Source organism: Prunus mume, linkage group LG4 (genome assembly GCF_029339155.1).
Source record: "Prunus mume cultivar Tortuosa linkage group LG4, ASM2933915v1, whole genome shotgun sequence".
NCBI classification, from domain to species: Eukaryota; Viridiplantae; Streptophyta; class Magnoliopsida; order Rosales; family Rosaceae; genus Prunus; species Prunus mume.
Genome location: NC_142701.1, coordinates 14,722,973 through 14,741,555, shown reverse-complemented (window position 1 = coordinate 14,741,555; position 18,583 = coordinate 14,722,973). Strand labels below are relative to the sequence as shown.

General features: G+C 35.5%; 4 protein-coding genes and 1 non-coding gene across 14 annotated transcripts; all 5 read left to right on the top strand.

The window, feature by feature from the left end:
• Positions 1-423: 423 nt before the first annotated feature.
• LOC103327434 (golgin family A protein) lies at positions 424-1,505 on the top strand. Its single transcript, XM_008229765.2, has one exon. It carries the CDS (start codon positions 509-511, stop codon positions 1,340-1,342), a length of 834 nt encoding a protein of 277 aa, XP_008227987.2. The 5' UTR covers positions 424-508; the 3' UTR covers positions 1,343-1,505.
• A 2,639-nt stretch (positions 1,506-4,144) lies between these two features.
• Positions 4,145-7,675, top strand: LOC103327435 (uncharacterized). Of its 9 annotated transcripts, none has more exons than XM_008229766.3 (5): positions 4,145-4,377; positions 5,565-5,795; positions 6,140-6,291; positions 6,692-6,879; positions 7,189-7,675. In XM_008229766.3, exons 2-5 carry the CDS (start codon positions 5,572-5,574, stop codon positions 7,357-7,359), a joined length of 735 nt encoding a protein of 244 aa, XP_008227988.2. In that variant the 5' UTR covers positions 4,145-4,377; positions 5,565-5,571; the 3' UTR covers positions 7,360-7,675. The 9 variants fall into 9 exon arrangements, with proteins under 9 accessions (XP_008227988.2, XP_008227991.2, XP_008227989.2 ...); XM_008229769.3 differs by having other exon boundaries at positions 4,147-4,377; positions 6,740-6,879; XM_008229767.3 differs by having other exon boundaries at positions 4,154-4,377; positions 7,192-7,675.
• A 240-nt stretch (positions 7,676-7,915) lies between these two features.
• Positions 7,916-7,988, top strand: TRNAE-CUC (transfer RNA glutamic acid (anticodon CUC)). The gene has a single exon. It is a non-coding gene; the product is annotated as a tRNA-Glu (tRNA).
• A 1,586-nt stretch (positions 7,989-9,574) lies between these two features.
• LOC103327436 (DUF1666 family protein (DUF1666)) lies at positions 9,575-13,952 on the top strand. 2 transcript variants are annotated; one of them, XM_008229773.2, is made up of 4 exons: positions 9,575-11,318; positions 12,023-12,427; positions 12,637-12,842; positions 13,454-13,952. In XM_008229773.2, the coding sequence occupies exons 1-4, from the start codon at positions 10,892-10,894 to the stop codon at positions 13,697-13,699; spliced, it is 1,284 nt and encodes a 427-aa protein (XP_008227995.1). In that variant the 5' UTR covers positions 9,575-10,891; the 3' UTR covers positions 13,700-13,952. The 2 variants fall into 2 exon arrangements, with proteins under 2 accessions (XP_008227995.1, XP_008227994.1); XM_008229772.2 differs by having other exon boundaries at positions 9,885-11,318; positions 12,014-12,427.
• A 1,977-nt stretch (positions 13,953-15,929) lies between these two features.
• LOC148917975 (pumilio homolog 5-like) lies at positions 15,930-18,348 on the top strand. Its single transcript, XM_089050859.1, has 2 exons — positions 15,930-16,138; positions 17,502-18,348. The coding sequence occupies exon 2, from the start codon at positions 17,676-17,678 to the stop codon at positions 18,327-18,329; it is 654 nt and encodes a 217-aa protein (XP_088906985.1). The 5' UTR covers positions 15,930-16,138; positions 17,502-17,675; the 3' UTR covers positions 18,330-18,348.
• Positions 18,349-18,583: the final 235 nt, after the last annotated feature.

Sequence of the window (18,583 nt, the reverse complement as noted above, 5' to 3'; positions counted from 1 at the left end):
TCTTTCGCTTATGTCCCACGTCAATGTCATATGCGACATCAATTCTAATTTAATTTAATAACAACAATTTTAAGAATAAATTCAGGGACAAATAACGTGAACAATTTTGACAGAAAATTAAATATAAGTGATATGGTGTTAAGATTGATGTGTAAAATAAGAAGACCTAAATAACATTGATCTCGTTGAAATGTAGATAAACATTAATCTTCAACTTAATCACCAATAAAAGTTAACTTAAATGGGCTGATTTTCAATATGAAGTTATCAATTTTCCCTTAAAATAGTGGGAAAAACAATAGATGGAAAGAAATAAAATTACCATACATACATGCCTCAAATATGAAGACTCTATTTCTTCTTAATTAATGAAATATTATTTCAACAAAAAAATCATATGAACTATTACATTTGTAAATTGCCTTTATATCCTTCAGTGTTCCAAATCACATGTAAATGTAACCTACTCTGTTTTTTCTCTGCCTCAACATTATCTACTCCATCCACCATGACCACTCTGAGCACTCTCTTCCATCTCCACACTTCACCTTCAAACCCTACCCTCTCTCACACCTCTCCACACCTCCACCTCTCTTGCTCTTTCAAACCCAAAACCCCCAAACCACCATCTCTCTTCTCTTCAACAACACCACCACCTGCAAGAGACAGAGTCATAGACTTTGGAAAACACAAGGGCAAGATGCTAGGAACTCTCCCTTCAAGCTACCTCAGATGGGTCTCCAAGAACCTCCGAGCCCGTGACTTTGAAGACTGGGCAAAGCTCGCAGACCAAGTGCTCGACGACGCCGTTTACAAGGACCGGATCGAGTGGGAGTTGGCTGAGAACGTTTTGAATGGTAACAGGAGCAGTGCTCTTGGTGCAGGTGGAGTTTCTGAGTTGTTGGAAATGAGTGAGAGGTTTGGTTGGGATAATAATGACAAGATTGGTTGGAGCAAAGTGAATTTTGAGCTTCTGGGTACTTCTAGAGGTGGAAGAATTCCAAGACTGAGTGAAAATGGAGAAGGAGAGAGAGAGGTGGAGAGGATGAGTGAGAGGGAGAAGAAGAAGAAGAAGGTTGAGGTTTTGGGGGAAGGTGGAGAGAGGAGGAGGGAGAGGAGGGGGAGGTTGAGAATGAAGAGGGAAGAAGGTGGGGTGAGGGAGGAGAGGGAGGAGAAGTTGGGGATTTTGGAAAAGGGTGGGGGTGATATTGGAAATGGAGTTGGATTAGGGAGGAACAAAGAGAATGGTGAAGATTGGATGGTTGAGAATTCAAACAGATTTCCTGGACGTGAAGCTCTGTTGAAGAAGGCATACAGCAGAAGAATGAGAAGATTTTCGTAATTCTTATGGGTTTTCTTCTGCTTCTTTTCATTTGAACTTTTTTCTGGTGAGTTTAGAGAGATGGTGGATTTATGAGTGTGTGTATTAGCATACATTCAAATGGTGATTGGTGAACGTGAAATGTGACTGGATTTTAAGATTGAACAATCTTTTAATAATTTTAGTTTAGCTTTGGCTTTCAGATAAAACTAGAATTTGTAATTTTGGTCGTATAATGTCAACATAAAATATATATAAATTTTAAAGGTACAGCCGCGCGGCTATACTCTAAAAGTATAGCCGCGCGGCTATACCCTTTAAATAGCATCACCTAGAGAAATTATAGAATGATACTGAACTACCACGTAAGCAAGTAGTACTTCTATTCAAAATATGGCACGTGTCATTTTTAAAAAATTTATAGTGTTTTATTTTACAGCTGGACGTTTGCCCTCTAGAATAATATTTACAAAACGAAAAAACCAAAGACGCAGGAAACCAACTCCCACGACAACCCAAATCTTCCTACCTTGCACTACCAACCACCCAACCTAATCGCCCAAGGGTTTTGGTTGGCCACCTAGTTAATCTACAACAATAACCACATAAAGAAATCACTGGAAATAACAAAAACTGATTATTTCCTTTGTGGTTTTTGTAAAAATGATTATCAACAAACCCAAAAAGAAATAACCAGCACACTACAAAAACCTGTCGAGTCCCATGGACTATTGGGTGGAAGAAATGCGAGGATGGGGAGTGGGTTGTGGTGGGAGGTGGTTTCCGTCGGCTTCTTTGGGTTCTTTCTTTTTTAAAATAAAAAAATCTTATTCTAAAGTTAAAAAGAAAGTATTAAATTCAGCTGTAAAAAAAATTATAATTAAAAACAAAAAGATATATGGCATATTTTGAATGGAAGTACTACCAGCTGACATGGTGGTACATGTCTATCCCGACGAAATTTTGCCATATTAGGCATTACTGATGACATTATGTCAGCATAGATAAATTTTGTCAGGAGAGGTCTAATTGGCAAATATTTGCCGACATACACATATGACAACAAAATGTTGTTAGGAGAGGTTTTTTAAAAAATAAATAATAAATTAAAAAAATAGTTTCTTTACTTCCGTTTTTTGGCCGACTTTTTAAATTTATTTTATGTAATTAAGTAATAGCTTAGTATTTTTTAATTATTTTAATTAGTAGTTATGTTTTAATTATTATTTCTTTAGTTAATATTTAAATATTTTACTGATTTCAACCTCTGCATATCTTTTTGTTTCACCATGTAACCTGAAATATACTTTTTTTGGTGTACGTCTCTCTTCTCTAGTAATCAATTTCTCTTTACATCAATGAAAAAGAAAGATAAACAAAAAGAAATACATGCTTCGTTGCAAGTAAGTTATTTTCCACAATAGTTATAGCATATCTAATATTCTTTTTATGAATTTATCTTTTCATCACAAAATAATAAAAAAAGACAAGACGGAAAATATACGCCACATTGCATGTAAGTTATTTTTTACAACAATAGTAAGAGAAATTATAGAATGATACTATATCACAACATCAGCTGGTGATACTTCCACTCAAAATCTGCCACATGTATTTTTTTTAAACAAAATTAAAATATATTTTACTGCTAGACTTTGGCTACCAACTTTACCCTTCAACTTTAATCACTGAAACACCTCCCCACTGTCTTCCCTGTCCACCGTCTTCTTCCCTACGCTATGCCTGCTATTTGCAACACCACACGTCTTCCCTTCTCCCTCACCACCTACCTCAGCCTTCACCGTCTACCTCAGCCTCATAGTTAATGAATCTAAAGAACTTCTATTGTCAAAGGACTCAAAACCCATAAGCAAAATCCAGTCAAACTCTACCATTTTATCTCTGGAGACACCCTTGAAGCTAAAGAAGATGGGTAATCTCTGAAAATTTCACTTCTTACTCTTTTAAAAAGATCTTGAATGAAAGCTGATAATGAAGATGGTGAGGAAGAAGAAGAATCTGATGTAGAAGGGGGAGATTTTTGGCGGATTTCTTTCATCAAGCCCCGCCCCAATGACTTGCTCTATAACACAATTAATTCCTGGTTGCCCATTACGTCAATCTTCCCTTCTTTCACTAGTGTTTTATTTATTTATTTATTTAAAGATTTATGGTTTCATGTTTAATGGGTTTGCACATATTTTTAAGATTGTTGGCTTTTTTATTAATGGGTTTAACTTTTCACCGAAAATGAGAGGGAGAGAGGGGGTGGGAATATTGGAGGGGGAGGGAAGGCCGGGGTGGGTGGCTGAGAGGGGGAAGGGAAGAGGGTTGTGTGACGTCGATAGCAGGGGCATAGCACAGGGAAGCTAGAGGGGGGAAGGGTTAGGGTCATTAAAGTTGAAGGGTAAAGTTGTAAGCCAAATCCAGTTGTAAAATATATTTTAATTTTGTTTAAAAAAATACATGTGGCAAATTTTGAGTGGAAGTATCACCAGCTGACGTTGTGATACAATATCATTCTATAATTTCTCCAATAGTAACATGTTTTCCACAGCAGTTACCATTTGGGACCCTTATTATTCTTTTATGGGTCTTATATTATTTTTTAAAGAAACATAATATGTCACATCGTATTATGCTGACTGGAAATAACCACAACAGTATGTCGCATCATTTCACATCCGATCCGAGCATCCAACACATGGTTGGTAGTAAAAGCCAACCCACGAACATACGTGTATCCTAGAAGGCACATATGCCAATTCATCCAAAGCATTGCAGACCACAAAAAAGGGTTTTCTTCATTATTTTATTCTTTCTGTAATTAACAAGCTTACGAACAGCAGCAACTCTGCAGGGACCCAAAAAAACCAGAAAGATAATTGAAAAAGACTCAATTTTTAAGAAGTTAAACAAAAGATCTCACGTCACTCACCTGAAATAGCCACCTAAGCAGAGCAAAGCAGGACTCTTTTCTTCTATTGCAACATTCAGCTGAAAATTCGGCCAACAAAGGCAAAGCTTTGAGCTGAAAAACTCACTCTTCCTCTCAGGTTAATTTTCATTATCATTCTCTCTCTCTCTCTCTCTCTCTCTGAAATTTTATTTGTATAAACTTTGTTTGCCCAGTGATGTTGCTGAATTGTTGTTTATCTCATTCAGTTCATATTTGCACCATGAAATCTCCACTGAGCTTTTACTCTGTTTTTGTGGGTGTGGCCAAGTTCCTTCCATGCGCTTAATAGAATTTTGAACTTTTCTACTCTGTATATTTATTTTTAGCAGATTAAGTACCTATCTATCCTGATTTTTCACAAAGTGTTCATCTTTCTTTTACCCTTTTTCATTTTTGATGAGAATGTATTTTGGGTTTGAACTTTGAACTGAAAATTTAATAGAATTATGTTAATTCAACAAGGCTTTTGTGGGCTGGCAAGTTTATGTGCCTTATGGTATCCTGAATTGTTTCAGCTTTGCATTTTATGTAATTGCAAGAGTAACATGTGTTTGGTGGGTTAATTAAGTGATATTCCATCCATTTCTTTCCTTTTCATCTCTTCTGTTTTGTATATTATTTGGTCTTTGAGTAAATTTATCAGAATTGGATTGATTTTGATGAAACAAGTATGGGTTACTTTGTATTTTGATGTTAATTTCTGGAGGAGTTGTTGGTCAACCGTTTTTTGTCTCTAGAGCAAGAACGAAGGATTTCCTTTTATTTCTGTCATCTCCTTGGATTGTCTTGTTTCTCTAAGCTAGAATAAGTTAATCTTGTTATTTTTTGAAATTCCTTGCATTCTCTGATGACCACTTCAGAAATTATCTGACTATGATATATTGATTGGTTAGAGAGTTATTCTACAAATGGCAAAGTTTTTCTTTTCAACTATCTCCTTTTGGATGCTGGATTGGTTCTTGTAATTGCTATGGAATATTCAGTGAAGGCATTGAACTTCCAAAAGATAATAATACATGCACCCTATATAAACTTTACGATGGAGTGTGTTGGCTAATATAATTTTTGGAGCTTGATTGGGTTTGTTTTAGAATGATTGGTAGTTTTCTTCAATAGCACTAGGTTAAGAATTTATTCTTCTGTTTGGAAATTTCAGTGCTTTGGAAAATGTTGTATTTGTTCAGAACCATAAACTATGACCTTGTTTTAAACGAAGATTTGTCCATTTTATTGTTGATTTTCTTGTTGAAGTAACCTTTCATGTTTTTGGTTCTCACATTGCAGAACTCTAATGTCAGTTGATAGTTCATTTGGAAAGCTTCCTGATCATCTCCTAATAGAAATTTTCATTCGAGTTCCTGTCTCGGAGTGGGCACAAATATCCTGTGTCAAAAAACAGTGGGCCAATCTGTTTCGTGGAGAATGCCTGTGGCAAGCTGCTCTTGCTACAACATATCCTTTGGCTAACCAAGCTAAAAGGTGGCCTGGACCTATCCCTCGAGGGTTGAGCAAGAGGTGGCATAACATTTCTCCTTGCTATGGTCATTTCTTTTTTCTTGCTTTCTATCCATTTCTAACTTTCCAATTTCTCTTATCTCTTTTAATAATTACTTTCTTCTGAGTTTTTATGTTCTGTTGTTCTGGATTTCTAGTGAAGAATCTCCTTTCCCATCCTAAGCAGATAGCTGTGACTCTCCCCTAAGATCCACGTTATAATCTTGTTTCCAAATCAATGCAGAAAAAACAACTTAGACTTACAAGTGCAAGGATATCTTTTACAGTAGCTGCTGGTCTGATGCATGTGCTTCACTACAAAATCCGTGCATTATATTTTGCTAAGCTATTGACAATTTTCTCAGGAGATTTGCAGCCTTATATGTCAGTAAACATATCTTTTCTCTGGATGGTGAGATTGATGAGATTGTGGGCCATACATATTTATTTCTAAAAGATCAGCTTGAGCTTTCAACTATGCCACCCTCTTCTAGCATACTGCATGGAACCATAATAGGTCTGTTTCAAATTTTGCTTGCATTTTTCTTGCTGTCTACCTTCATATGTTTAGATTTGAAAATTTGATATGTGCAATGACTATACTTTAGTTAAATACTGATCCCCAATCTTGCATTTGCTTCTGACTTATGGACATGTTCAATTTTTTTTTTTGCTTTAAATAACATGTATGGCATGCATAAGTATACATCCCTATGTCTGTACCTCACAAATTGTGATCCATGATGCCATTTGATGTTCTAGAATTCCAATCTCAGTGTCCTGATAATTAGAATATGGTATTGGAATGTACATGTTATCTTGAACCCATTATTGTCCACTGTCATGTGGCAAGGATTGTTGGATATCAAATCTGATAGTGAAGTTTGGTGCTCACACTTTAGTTTATTTAATATCAGGCTGTAAATTCTTTTCACATCATGACCCGGGATTACTGCGTGTTTTAGCAGATCAGTTTATTGCTTGTGGTAAATCGAGAGACATGGCTCATGATCTTGCTTCCCAGATCTGGCTGGCTGTTCTTGACAATTTAGAGGAAAATGAGCACACTTTTCAAATACTTAAACGTCTCGCACAAGAGGGGGATGTAAGCTATCTTTTCTGTTAATTAATATACTCACTATAACTACTGTGGAGATACCGAGCATACATTAGTTCAGTCTTTTCTCTCTGACACTTACTATCTGAGTTGATTTATGAAATTACTTAAAGAGGATGTGTTGGCTGATAGTATTTTGTTTTAGTGGTGGAGAATATGGATGATACTGTAGGAGAAATTACCTGTATTTTGTGACAAAGCACCATAAAAACACGACCAAGTTTATCTTGTTCTTGCAAAATGTTTATTTTCTTTGATGTAGTATAGGTCATCCGCTGCTAATTCATTCATATTCAGCAGGTTTTTCTTCCATACCCCTACTCAAGATCAATCAAAGTCCAATGGAGGGTGTTTGAAAAGCTCTTCACAGATTTTCGCGACTGCCTTGATCATGTAGATTACTATGATGTGTTGGCCTGCGCAAAGACCAAATTTCAGCCAATACCATCCATTTGGTTAGGTTACTGATCCACCTCAAATGCCTAGTTATTCAGGATTCATGAGTATTTGTATATATATAGGGGTCACTCTTTGCTTCTGCCTTCTGTCTCATCTCGAAGATACTGGCCGTCTGAAAAATTGAAAGTCTTGTGTACCATGCTTGATAGGAGCATAAAGAAACTGTTTATATTTGTACTGTTAATAGTTGCATGATTCGAATACCCAAATAGAGGAGAAGAGTTACTTGAAATTTTTTGTTGTACAACTACAACCACGAGAATGTAATGCAACTTGAAATAATATTTTAGCATAAAGCCGTGAACAAGATTCTTTTTGGGTCAAACCCCTTATGTTTTGTTAGACTAATTTCTAAATGCCATTAGAAGTTACAACTTTTGTGGACTACAATGTGAAAATGCCACCCAGGTTGGGGAAGAAAGTTGGGAGAAATTAGAATTGTCTAAAAGAAATCAATGAGGGATAAAACACTAATTTTATTTTGGGCGAAATTAAATTAATAAATAAGGTTACGGTCTTTGTACAATGGTATATATATATAATCTTTGTTGTTATGATTAACAAATCCGTTGTAGTCTAGTTGGTCAGGATACTCGGCTCTCACCCGAGAGACCCGGGTTCAAGTCCCGGCAACGGAAATTTTATTTTTAAAATTTTAATTTTCACGATATCAAGTGTTTTGGTTGAAGGCCTCTCCAATGATTATGGCAGTAGACTATCGAAACGCACTTGTCTTCTGTGGGCCCAAATATGTTGAAGCCCACAAGAGTTTTTATTTCAACTTTTATTTTAATTTTGAAATATAACGTTTATTTTATTTTATTTTTATGTTGATTACGGATAGATGAGTATTTTATTTTTTTTTCACTAACCTCTCAGTACGCGTTTCCGCACATGCGAGAGGCTTTTTTAAAAAAAAATTAAAATTTATTTTATAATTAAAAAAGATAATGGGTAGTTGTGTTCTATAAAAATAAGATCTATTATCTGATTTTTCTTTTAATTTTAAATTTTTTAATATGAAAATTATGAATTTATCATATTATTCTCATTTAATTAGTAACTTCAATTCTTAATGTTTGCATTAACCAATGATATTTTCTAGTATTTTGAATGTTTTACCATTCTCTGTCTTTTGCTTTATATATATATATTAAGATTTTCTAAGAGGAAATTGTTATTAGCACTCTAAAATAAGTCGTTCACTTTTATTTTTATGTTGAAATATAACTTTTATTTTATTTTATTTTTATGTTGATTACAGATACATGTTCGCGTATTTTCTTTTCTTTTCATTAAGAGTTTTCTAAGAGAAAATTGTAATTAGTACTCTAAAATAATTCATCCTCCTTTAATAAAGGAGTATATGATAATTATTTGGAACATTAATGACAACCTCTATAATCAAAACTTTTGTCAGTGTTTATTTACTTCGTGCTTGACTTGTTTTCTTTGTGTTGTCCAAGTACACAGTATTGAAACTGATGCAAAAGATTTAAGCACAAACGAATTACGCCCATTTGTCACTTTGCTTTCAATTGTTCCTACAATAAGGAGAGACAAACTACCTTTGATTATTATTCTGTTTTGTTTCTATCAAATTATTAAATGACAACAATAAACTAATACGTCATAACACAGTATATGCACTTATTATCATCACACCATAACATAAAAATAAAATCAAAATTTATAACACTTTTCTTCATTTTCGATCATTTTCGATCATTTCTTAGATTTGGACTGGAGATTGCAATCTCATATGTAATGGCACAAATGAGAATTTTGCCTCATCGTATATGATCGCCTGAATGAGAATGTTGAGGTAACGAATGTTTTCATTTAATTCCTCCAATATCTTAACTATAGATACATATATTTCTTTGTTGATCTGTTTTCGATGGATTGCCAATTTTATATATTTCTACGCCAAATAAGCACATATTTCATGAGGTTAGTCAATCACATGAATAACTCACCATGCTCTTAAGTGTGAAATTTGATTGGATGGCAATTTTCCACCGACAACAAATTGCAAAATAATTTCATATCATATTTATTCAATTGAAAAGAAAAAGATGAAGATTTACGTGATGGTTATTTTAGAAGTTTAAGGAGGGCAAGAATGTAATTTGGATCACCATGCACAAATCAAACACACTTTTGCGCGGCTTTTTTTTTTCTAATCTGTGTTTATGACAATATTCTCTGTACGAGGACTGACACAAGTGTCTCTCTCTCCTCACTCCAAATGCTAATGCCCACTGTTCTGTGTTCCTCTTGAGTTTCGAGCTCTTCCCATTTCCGAGAAAAATCCAAAACCCAACACATTGTTACACTCAGAAAACACCTATTAAATTATAGCGAATTAATCTGAATCCCTACTCATTTATTAAATAAAATCAAACAAGAAAAAAAGAAAAGATCTTTCATTTACAGCAAACTTTAATTAAATTAAATTGAAAGTAATTTGAAAAGGAAAAAGAAGCTGATTTTATTGGGAAATTATTACAACCCAACAATTTATCGCTCACATGCAAAGCATTTTACATTGTTCCCAAACAGTGTTCACCCTTCTCTCTGCATATTTTGCTCTTCTGGGTTGCTGGGTTTCTGGCTGGGACCGTTTCTTTTTCTTCATAATTGAAAGTTTTGTGTTTTTGGGGCTTCAGTAGCTAATAAATGCACTTGGATCTTCTGGGATTTCATGGATTTTTGGGTGATTTAGCTTTTGTGTATTAAAGGGTTCACATTTTTTCAGTGTTGGGCTTTCTAGCAGTTGGAAGATTGACTTTACTTTGTGGTACTTTTCATGAGGGTGTCTTAGCTGTTCATGCACTTTTTGATCTTTTGGGACTTACTTTTCAGTGTAGGGTAGCTTAAAGGCGTGGTTTTGAGCAGTGGAATGTTGAAGAAATGAGCAATTTTAAGGTATTTTGGGTTTTGATCACTGTGTATGCTGCCACCGACCGAGCTCCTAGGAGGTTTTTAGGTGGCTGCTAGTGTAATGTACTTCCAGGCACTGGAAATGTTGGAGAAATCTGCTGTTGATCTTTGAGCAATTTTGTGGGTTCTGATCTCTCTGGCGTTTTGGTGAGTCTAAAGGTGATTTCTTGATCTGTACTTTGAGTCTCTGAAGTCTTGTAGCTTGTCTACCTTGACGTTTGATGAGCTCTATGATGTTTTTATTTAAGGTTGTTGACTAAAAGTTTGTACTTTTATTGTTCTGGACTCACTAAAGTTTCTGGGTTGTCACCAGTTCAGTGTTTAGATCACTCATTTTCTTATTAGGAGGCTTGGATTGTTAGATCTTCTTCTTAGATCTAGGGTTTCTTACTTATCAGATTCTGGCTCAGAATGGATTTGAGAAATGCAAGTTTACCAATTTTTCTATTATAACTTAATGGTTTTATTGTTCAAAAGTCACAACATATCTACTGGTAGATCTCATTGCCTTTAGTCTCTAGAAACCTTGGAACAAAGTGGAGTTATTATTGCTGGAGTAAGTATTGAGAAAAGCCTATCTGTTGTTGATTGGATTATGGATTTCTTCAAAGTTAAAAAGTTTAGAAAAGCCCACAAACCAGACCCAGAAAATGTTTCAGAGGACAATCCTGTGCCACAGCTGGAGGAACCTAGGAAGGAGAGTGGTGATGATTTTGGTAAGTCAGCTAATGCTGATTCTATAGCTGAGGCCGAGGATGATGATGATGATTTCATAACAGAGGAGGTCAAGCGGAGGTTAAAAGAATTGAGAAGGAATAGTTTTATGGTGTTGATTCCGGAAGAAGAGTCATTCCCAGAAGAGGACGAAGAAGAAGAGCATGGTGAGACAAGCTCTAACGAGTGGAGGGATGTAGAAGCAGAAGGCCGGCAATGGTGGTGTGGCTTTGGTGCTGTATACGACAAGTACTGCGAGAGAATGTTGTTCTTTGAACGGATGAGCGCGCAGCATCTTAATGAAACTGGTAAACATAATGATTTGTACTAATTTATATTTTTTCAAATTACAGCATACTTTTAAGACCACTTCTTTTTGACTGGTTGTTTGGGCTTGAAAGAACATCTTTTATACAAATCTACCCACATAAAATACATATGAAGTTTTCCCCTTCATAGCTAAAATAGAAAAACAAGGAAAGGTTGTTTGTGCCCAACAACCTATTCAAAAAAAGAATAAGTATAGATATAAATAGAAGTGCATCTGTTTTGAGCTTTTAGTTATCTTTGAAATAATTGGTAGAGAGTTGAATTTTCAGACAAATGTAGATAGCTCAATAATGCTAGTAATTTGATTGAGTTGAGCGCAGACGCACGAGGCATCATTAATTTTTCAGTTTCTTATTTTGCTAACATTAGTTTCTCTTCTGAATCTAATATATCAGTTTTGCTGTTTGAATAAGACATCATTTCTCAGCAAAATGTGAACTAAATTACATCTATTTCAGTTTGTAAAAGTAAGCTCACGTTTCTGAAGCTATCTGTTCATATCCACAGTTACGGCCTCTTAATATGCAAACTAAATAATACTCTCCATATTGAAGATTAGGACTGTTAATATCCATATAAACTCTAACAACCTTACATTAGTTTATTTGTTGTTTCTTGATTTGCATGATTACTGCATACCTATAGATTCTTCAAATTTTCATCACAAATAAAGGTTCTGCAGGTATCCAAACCCCTACAACTCCATCACCAAGATCTGCATCTAAGAAGCTTACCTCCCCTTTTCGCTGCCTTTCTTTGAAGAAGATTGAAGAACCTGATGATGAGACTGAGCATCTTCAGCAGCCACAGAATGATCCTTATCAGGATATTGAGACATCATATGTAGCTCAAATTTGCTTGTCTTGGGAGGCACTGCACTGTCAGTACACTCAACTGAACCAGCTAATCACATGCCAACCTGACAATCCCAACTGTTATAACCACAGTGCTCAACAGTTTCAACAATTCCAGGTTTTATTACAAAGGTTTATTGAAAATGAACCTTTTGAGGAGGGCCACAGGGCTGAAATTTATGCTCGCACGCAGAGACATCTGCCTAAATTACTCCGGGTCCCTGATATACAAAGTAAGGTTCTTGTGACAAATGCAAAATATTTTAGATAAAAAAATTTATGTCTACTATGGTTGTAAATTCACTTGAGAGTAGAAGCCGAGTTTTGTGTACTATAAAATGCGTATATATTTGTTATCAGCTTACTAGAATTAATACCTGCTGTTAATTTCATTGTCTCTGTGCTTGTGATTTTAACAACTTGGCTTCATGAATCTATTCAGGTCCAGTTAAAAAAGGAACGGAGGAAGAAGAATCAGATTATATGGTTCATGCCCCGGATCTCATCAAGATTATTGAAACCTCAATCCTCACTTTTCAGCTTTTTGTGAAGATGGATAAGAAAAAAACAAGCTCCGTTCTTAACTTGTTTGGGAATCAAAACCAGGCTGCCACCCCACTTCAGCAGATTCAGTCTTCTCTTGAGAAGGTGAAGTTTGCTGGTGTATTTTTCCACCTTGACATCTTTATACAAGTTATAGCAAAGTCTTATAAGAAAAGTGGGCTTAGGAAATTCATAGCCTGCTGATTAGGGATCCCAATTATGAAACATCTGTCCTGGTTTATTACGCACAACACTTGTATTGTGTACTTGTTGAAGGTTCACGCCTTATCTTTATTTGTGTGAGTTTCTTCACAAACCTCTTGTAGGTGTACACACAACACAACACAGCACACACTGTCTCGATTTTGTAAGCATGAGTGATCATTAAATCGTTAGTCAAAGAGTTTGCTCCAAACTCTGTGTGTGCATATATGGTTGTGCATGAATATAAAAATATAGAAGAGTACTAAATTACCCTCAAGTAATAGAAAGCTTTCTCCCGTTTGTTGTATCTCATGACCATTGTGGTTTGGTTACTAACTGATTCTTGTAATCACCGCATTGTTCTGTGTGGTATTCATGTCATGGAATGGAATGACGTATAAGATAATGATAAGAGTATATGGCGGCGGTAATCCTTCTATTAATATCATGTTCAATTCTTTCTCATTCAAATGATTATATAATGTCTTAAAACTTGTGTAATTGTGCTGCAGAAATGGATGAAACTAAAGGAACTGCGGAACAAGAGGAAAGGCTGGAAGAAGAAATCCTGGCCACAATCTCAAGAAGATGTTCAGCTTTTGTTTAGCCTCATCGATGCCAAAGTTTTGTCGAGGGTTCTTCGGATGGTGAGAATAAGCAAAGAGCAGCTGTTTTGGTGTGAGGAAAAGATGAAAAAACTAGATTTAGTAGACGGCAAGTTGTGGAGAGACCCCTCTCCCACCCTTTTCCCTTGTTAATAGCTCTAGGAATGAACTACGAAGCTAAGCATATGTTCCTTTGATGTTTAGCAGCAGCAGACTGATCCCTTTCTTTAGTCTCTCACTTTCTCTAGGAATGAGGAACTTCCCTTTTGCCATTAAGACTAGGAGAGCCATTGATCAGTTTCCTATATGAATATAAAACAAAAAGTTGCTCAGATTAAATTTTCTGCCATTGTAGTATGCTATTATTTTGTCATTAAACTAGAGTTGCTGGTAGTAAATTTGCTCTAACAAGAACATTGACTGCATAGTGATTGAATTAACATTACTCAAATATGATAAGTTTCTTGAGAAGTTTATAAATCTCTTTAGGACTTTTTGCAAGTACTAGAAGTTTAAGCTTGAGGGTTTGTTTTATAGCAACACATAGACTACTAGGGCTGGCAATTGGTGGGGTCGTATCGGGTTGACTTGTAATTTTAATCGTGTGAGTTGAACCGCTAAACTGCTAATTTTCCGTACGACTCCGGAAATTCACACCAAACAGCGCAAAGGGCTAATCTTTAGGACAATAAAGCCAAGACATCTCACATTAGAAAATCTAAAATGTTGTGGCATTCGGGAACACGCTTCCCTAAAAGATGACATACTAAACTCCACAGTGCTTTTAACAGAAGCCACCACCTCACATAGTCACCATTCACGTGGCCCTAGATATGGGCTTTTGCTTTAGTTGATATGCCCTATGGCTATGTTCTATGCTTTATGCTTTGATTTGTTTTATGGGGTATTTTTTTATTATAATATTTTTCATTGTTAAGTGTCCAAAATGCCCAATATGTGAAACAAAAAATTTAACATTTACCCAATGGAAAAATTATCCTGATAAATACAATTTCAATTAAGAAACTAGTATGATAATTGTTTACAATTAATTCTTTTCTTTTTTTTTGGGGTTAATTTTTTGCCTTTCAATCAATTGATCCAATACTCTTTTCTCACTCAAACCCTCACCAAATAAAGCCAAAAACAAAAAAAACAAAACAAGCACTAGCTAAATAAATTGGACACATATCATATGTTCTTAGGGGGTAGGGATGTAATTTCTTATAATATAGGCAGTTGACTAAAATTTATGAATGGTACTATCAGGCCCCCCATTTTGTGACGTCAGCAGTTGATGAATGAGTTAAAACCCAAGACTACCCCGCACGAATGGTCGGCTGAGCGAGTAAATTCCAATGGTATTATCCATCTTAAGGGGTAATCTCGTCACCAAGTTATAACATTTCAATAGCAAGTGTATTACTAACCAATAGAAAGGCAATAAATAGTGGGGATGTATTGGACGGTGACGTTTTGGCTCCTCAATTAACCAAGTGGATTGTCCTCTAAACGGCCAAGTAGGCCTTCAAACGACAACCACTCTATGACAAACTTCATGGAGTGTTTGGAGTTTGCCAATACAAAAATACTCATGAATTTTGTGATTGTAAGTTCGTGACAATTAAGTCACCTACTGCCTCCTTTTCACAAGTGAATTTTCTATGACTTTCATATCAACTCTCCTTGAACCAACTCTATACCCTTTCTTATTCAAAAAGGAAAAAGTCGAGAGTCGAACTCATCATGAATGTGAATATGAAATTCTTTATTACATGAGATTTGTATTCAAACAAAGAAAATGTCGAGAGTTTGAACTCTTGTCGTGTCTGCGGGTTTGAAATTCTTTATTACTAGGAGCAGAACTGCTCGCTCCGAATTTACAAGATTATTTACATCATTAAATTTTAGTAGTATTTCAAAATAGAACTTGAGTTTTGAACTACTTCATTTATTAGCCACATAGGCATGGAAAACCAATACAATTGTTGCTTCAATTCGTACTGGAAGTCAAGCTTGAAGAAAGTGCAAAGAAATGGTGTTGAACTTCCCAAGAGGCTTGAACCCAAATTCAAGTAAATTCCATTCCTTGACATATACAAATTCATCCAAACACTGCCTCACGTTTTGGAAGACCTAACTAATGTCAACAATAGCCAGGAAGCCACGTGTTTGAGAACTTTATTTGGGGCAAACCTTGAAGTCCCACGTGTCCCCATCTATGGACATAATTATCCATACACACAGCATCCAAAATACCAGATTAAGGCTAAGCATCGATGGCATTTATGTCATTTATTGTACATATATTTCCAGAATAAAACTCTACTTATTTAAACTGTCAAAAGCATTTTAATATTAAAAGCTTCAAACCCTGAGAAATGAGAATGTTATGCAAGCAACATTCTTGTATTTCTCAAACAAAGAAGCTCTCTGTTTCTCAAGTCTCAAGCACTTTCTTTGTAAGACTTTCTCTCTCTTAAGCTCCCCTTCTTAGTAATTCCACGTATCTTTCAGAGCTTTAAAAAGGCTTGAGCTTTGTGTTCTGTTCATCCAAAATTTCAGACTTTGAAGAAGTGCTGCCATTACCTGGTGAGACTTTCAATCCTTTTCTGCTCAAATTCTTAGCATTAGTTCTCAAAATTCTCATGCTCTGCTTGTTTCTGATGGTTCTAATACCCTTCCTGTTGTTCAAACATGTGCAAGTTTATGCTTTCGTTTTGGCTTATACTTTTGTTTTGTGAACTTATTTCTGCTATTTATTATCATTTGTCTTTTGGGATTGTTTGTACTGGGAATATTCTTCAAATTCTATTTATAGAGGGTGTAAATGAGTATAGGCTTAGTGGGTTTTGTTTATTTTTTTGAATTTTGCTTTCGAAATTACTGTTACAAGTTTTGTTTAAGTGGTTGTGATCGTAAGGTTACTTTGTTGTAATTGTGGCATATGAATTGATTTTAGAAAGAAATGCGTTTAAGGGTAGTTTCATTTCATGAATTGACCATCCTTTAAGGTTGGGAAGCTAAAACACTAGTGGTGTACTGTATTAGAGTGTAAAGCAAATGCATGGGAGACAGTAGAAGCTATATGAACAGCTACAGCAGTTATACACAATCAAATGTAATTTGGTAGTAACTATGGTTCACATATGGCAATAGGTCAATTCGAACACAATATAAGAACTATACGCAGTAGAGAGCATTTAAGTGAGAGGCAGTTTAATGTATCTGAATCAGAACTATATTTTCCATATAAGTAATAGGTATCAGCATCAGAAATGGTTCTGCAGATAACATTATTCTTACATGAGTAATTTTTGTATTTATCGTCATTCCCACAAGATTGCATGAGTAGAACATCAATGCTAATTGAGATACTAAGTAAATTTTCCAGTACATGTATACTTTGGTACAGTGACTCATTATTAGGACATACGTTGTGGATGAGAAAAAGTTTGTAGCGTGATGTATGGCCCAAAACAAAATTAAATAAGTGTTAAAGGGCTAATTTTTTAAGGAAACCATAAATAACCAAGTTTCTCATGTAGTTTTATACACCTAAACTGATATTCTGGTCAACACGTAGGCAATTAAGTGTTGTAGTGGGTGGAAGTTCATTTATCGGCTGCAATGGGATTCTTACAATTTGTAAAGGAGAATGTGAAAGGATTTACCTATGTTTCAATACTCTTAGCTCTCCTTTTCTATTTGATAGATTGGTTACTGTCTGCATACTAGATATGTGATAGTTTTTTCATGAGAGACTCAGACAGTTATTTCTGAATTTGTTGTGGGTTTGTCAACGTGGTCTGTGCTGAAGTTAACAATGTGGAACTATTTATTTTTTTCGGCTCAGATTTCTCAACATATTTTTCATTTTCAATCTCTCTATATGAACCTGAATACATAAGGGACATGATGTGGTTAATTCGTACGAATTATGTTCTATATGCAGGGCCTTCTTGTTACGGGTACATTATTCAGGTTCTGTGAGTGTGCTACCTGCTTGGATCAAATTATTACTTGCAACTGTGTACTGTTGAAAGGAGCTTAATATGGCTTGGATATGCTGCCAAATAATTTGTGAAGGTAATTGTTGATAAATAAAAACCATCATTGTTCGGTTAGGATGGCCACGGAGGGCCTCACGAGAATGGTGGAAAGCAGCAGAGGCAAAAAGTGGCCTTCATCTAAGGATGCTGCAACATTTGGATCTCCATTGATAAGTATGGCAGCAGAGGATTCGAGCTGCATTTCGAAGGGGCGAAGTTTTCGGAGAGATAGAGCTGAAGATATACCTAATCGAAGTGGTAGTGCTCCACCAAGTATGGAAGGTTCCTTTTCCTCTATTGAAAACCTGTTAAGTCAACATAACTCCAGTATGGGAACAAGCTCGACTAATTTAAGCAGCATAGTTAATAATGTTGAGTTTGAGGAACATCTGCGTTCAGACCCAGCTTATTTGGCATATTATTTATCGAATATGAACTTGAATGCAAGTCTTCCTCCACCACTTATCTTACGGGAGAATCATCACATGGTCCGTCAAATTGGGGGCTTAGGCACCAATAGGAAATTGCCTTCTTTAGATGACAGCAGCAATGGATCCTTGCATCTTTCTCAAGGTTCTCTTCCCACTCATAAGGAGGACCCTACTGATGCTAGGTCAGCCACAATATCTAAAGATAACCTGGCAGAAAATAGTGGTGCAGTAATGCCTGTCAAGAACACGGCTTCTTTGGCAAGTTATAATAAGAGTTTAGTGGATCTCATACAGGTATAGGAATTAAAGTTAGTGGTTTAGCATCTAAAATTTTAATCAACAATAATTTGGCTTAGCTGTGCTTAACAATGTTTAACTCTCTTGTTTTTAGTTTTTGCTTCATGCATTTAGAAGTATTACCATATTTCCCTTCTAACACACCCTCCCTTTTTTGTTGTTGAAGATAAGTTGTGCATAAAATCATTTATCAGTTTATACTTTGTAGTGTGTACTAGTTTTGGAATCATGAGTAATCATATAGTTCAGAATTGTTA

Bases quoted from the DNA above. Each gene is read 5' to 3' on its own strand.
- LOC103327434 (XM_008229765.2), top strand. From the start codon at position 509: ATGACCACTCTGAGCACTCTCTTCCATCTCCACACTTCACCTTCAAAC.
- LOC103327435 (XM_008229766.3), top strand. From the start codon at position 5,572: ATGTCAGTTGATAGTTCATTTGGAAAGCTTCCTGATCATCTCCTAATA. The intron at 5,796-6,139 runs GTGGCATAACAT...CAATTTTCTCAG, and splicing joins CCTCGAGGGTTGAGCAAGAG to GAGATTTGCAGCCTTATATG. The intron at 6,292-6,691 runs GTCTGTTTCAAA...ATTTAATATCAG, and splicing joins ACTGCATGGAACCATAATAG to GCTGTAAATTCTTTTCACAT.
- LOC103327436 (XM_008229772.2), top strand. From the start codon at position 10,892: ATGGATTTCTTCAAAGTTAAAAAGTTTAGAAAAGCCCACAAACCAGAC. The intron at 11,319-12,013 runs GTAAACATAATG...TCACAAATAAAG, and splicing joins GCAGCATCTTAATGAAACTG to GTTCTGCAGGTATCCAAACC. The intron at 12,843-13,453 runs GTGAAGTTTGCT...ATTGTGCTGCAG, and splicing joins TTCAGTCTTCTCTTGAGAAG to AAATGGATGAAACTAAAGGA.
- LOC148917975 (XM_089050859.1), top strand. From the start codon at position 17,676: ATGGCCACGGAGGGCCTCACGAGAATGGTGGAAAGCAGCAGAGGCAAA.